The sequence below is a fragment of the Wyeomyia smithii genome, chromosome 1 (assembly GCF_029784165.1).
Source record: "Wyeomyia smithii strain HCP4-BCI-WySm-NY-G18 chromosome 1, ASM2978416v1, whole genome shotgun sequence".
Lineage (NCBI taxonomy): Eukaryota > Metazoa > Arthropoda > Insecta > Diptera > Culicidae > Wyeomyia > Wyeomyia smithii.
In genome coordinates, this window is record NC_073694.1 from 99510039 (window position 1) to 99513242 (window position 3204).

At 43.3% G+C, this 3204-nt stretch overlaps 1 protein-coding gene across 1 annotated transcript; it reads right to left on the bottom strand.

Moving 5' to 3' along the window:
- Nucleotides 1-1969: 1969 nt before the first annotated feature.
- On the bottom strand, nt 1970-2973 carry LOC129716981 (uncharacterized). Its single transcript, XM_055666826.1, has 2 exons — nt 2082-2973; nt 1970-2004 (listed from the first exon to the last, which is right to left on the bottom strand). Exons 1-2 carry the CDS (start codon nt 2971-2973, stop codon nt 1970-1972), a joined length of 927 nt encoding a protein of 308 aa, XP_055522801.1.
- Nucleotides 2974-3204: the final 231 nt, after the last annotated feature.

Consider the following 3204-nt stretch of genomic DNA (forward strand, 5'->3'; position numbering starts at 1 on the left):
TGGCACTCTTGAAATTTGTAGCGTTATCAGAATGAATTTAGCTCGGAACTCCTCTTCTCCCAACGAAGCGCTCTACGGCCGACAGAAATGCTTCCATTGTCAGATCGGACACAAGTTCTAAATGTAGTGCCTTAGTCTTCATACAAACAAATACGGCAAAATAAGCCTTCACTGGTTGCGATCGACGAGTTTCCCTTTTTACGAAAACTGGTCCGGCGTAATCAACACCGACCTCTTCAAATGGCAGTGATGGCGTCACTCGGAACGATGGTAGCCTGCCCATTTGTTGGTTCGAGGGCCGAGGCTTTGCACGGAATCAAACAACACAGCGTCTGGTAATTTTCCTCACTTGATTTCGTCCATCTAAGGGCCAAAAACGTGTTCGTAGAATAGCCAATAAGGTTGAAGGTCCAACATGTTTGAATTCTTGATGATACGTTTGGATAATCGATTCAGTAATGTGATGCTTCGGCAGGATAAGTTGATGTTTACTTAATTCTGGTAGGTTTGACTGCTGCAGTCTACCTCCTACACGGAGAAGACCATCTTCTAAGAATGGTTTTAGGCATGCTATGCGACCACTAACATCGTTTTCCGCAACTTGTTTTATTTCATTGGAAAGTGCCTCATGTTGGGCTACCTTCACAATGATATTCATTGCTACACGAAGTTCCGATATAGTTAAGTGACGATTTTTTAGTCTCTTGCACGTTTCCCTTTGCCGGCAGTTTTGAATAAAACGAAGAACGTATCCAATTACACGTTGTAACTTACGAAAACAGCTTATGTTTCTAAACACTGGCAAGGAATCAGAAATGATGGTAAGCATAATCACTATTGCTGGGTTCCTCATCTCGGCCAAATCACAATCGGGTACTTCATTCACAGGTTCTGTATGAAACACGACGGTTTGGAGAAAGGACGGCCCATTCCATCACAAATTATTCGTTAGTAACTGCGCCGGAAATTGACCACGTGAAATTATATCGGCCGGATTGTCCTTGGAGCGAACATAATTCCATGAAAAACTGTGACCTTGCTTATATCAGCGATGCGGTTTCTTACGTATACTTGAAGTGTGTCCAACGGTTTTTTCAACCACGCTAGTACTACTTGGCTGTCTGACCACAGCACGATGGATTGAAATGAAAGCTTCAAAGCATCGACAACCTTCAAGATGAGTTTGGACAGTAACCTAGCAGCTAAAAGCTTCTTACGATGGATATTCAGAGGTTTAATTGGAACGACCTTAGATTTGCTGCATAGGATTCGAAGCTGTGCTGTGCAATCATGAAACAGACTGCGAACTTATACAACAGCCCCATAAGCTACGACTCATGCATCACAAAACCCATGTAACTCAAATGCGGCGTATCCAGTGCAGAATATGTATCGAGGAATTCGAAATTCACTCATGTAATGCATCTTGAAATTGTTGCCAGTCGGTCAACAACGTTCCTTGTAGTTTCTCGTCCCAGCAAAGTTTATCAAGACACAATTGTTGCATTAGCAGCTTTGCCTTGATGATGATTAGAGATGAGAGTCCGAGTGAATCGAAAATCTTTCCGATCTCGGATAGAACTCGACGCTTAGTAGCAGTATTCTCTGAAGGGTTAGCTACGAATCGGAACTCGTCATCACCAGGACTCCATATGAGACTTAGTGCCTTCACAAACCCACCGATCGAAGAATGGTCCAATTCGAAGAGTTTCTCTCTATCGCACTCAGGGATAAGCTTCATTACTGCTTGTTCAATTGAACTCCACTTATGGATTGAAAATTGCCCACAGCCTAGTAACCCTTGTAACTCTCGAACGCATTCAGTAGCTGTCTGGATTGTATTAGCTCCTGAAATAATATCATCCACATAGCAATCGTTACGAATTATGTTTGCCGCAAGTGGAAACTAGTCACCATCATCCTCGCAGAGTTGGTGCAGATGCTGTCCCATAAGTAACTGTGGTCAATTCTAGAACTCGAAGCCGATCTGATTGATTGGATTCTCTGGTAGCAGGTATGAGAATGTGTTACTAGGATCTGCCAATACATTTTGGATAAATCGGCGGTAAAGGCAACCTTACGCTTTCGGAATGAAAGCAAAATAGTGAACAGGTCATTTTGAACGGTTCCTCCTACTAGTAGAGCCTCGTTGAGTGACACTTTACCAGGCGACATCTTCGCTGAAGCATCAAACACCACCCTCAACTTGGTAGTAGAACTCGTAGGACGTAAAATGGCATTATGAGGCATATAGTAGCGGCTCTGATTAGGTGGGTCACAATCTTCTTCTACTTCCTTACAATGACCCAACTCCTCATATTCTTTTATAAAATCACAATATTGTTGCTTTAAATATTCTTGGTGCTCGGTTACAGTAGACGAAGGATATTCTAGTTCCTCAACGTGCCAAAATTGTTGAATTGCCTTATGCACCTCATCAATAGTTGCGGTGTGAACGTATGTCTGGTTTGGAACCACATCTCCTACATCGCCAGCAACGACCCAGCCAAGATGAGTTTCACGAAGTTCTGGGAGGTTTTTATCTAATCGTAACCCGGATTTCAACAATTGGAAAAATAGAAACATACCAACAAGCATGTCTATGTGGTCAGGCGTATTAAAACTAGCATCCGCCAACTGGAGGCCGGTAGGGATGGACCATGAAGATGTGTCCACGTTCGTAGATGGAATCATGCCTGTGATCTTCAGTACAATCAAACAATTCACACTCACCGAGTAATTATTGTAACGGGAACGCAGTTCAACGCAGATCAATTCTCTGGCAAATACCTTTGATGCCCCAATCCCAGTGATTGGAACATTCTCTGCCTTTCGTTTCAGTTTTAAACGATTTGACATTGGCTCAGTAACGAAATTTACTTGAGATACGTTGTCCATCAGGTTTCGACATGGCACAAGCCTGCCCTTGTGGTCCCGCAGATGGACGACAGCAGTCAACAACATCACAGTCATGGTCAGTGTGTCGAACAGTTGACATTTTTGCATGACACCGTATAGAAAAATACTGTGGCCTCTCTTGCAGACTACGACAGCAGCGTTCAACTGTACGCTTCTCTATTTGAGAGAATCGTGTGACTTAAAGCCAACACGGATGGTTAACGATTCTCTTTTGTGCCGATCTCCAGCCGCTTCGATATCTCGACTGTCGCATTGTGCGAATGACAATAATTGGTAATCATGCGA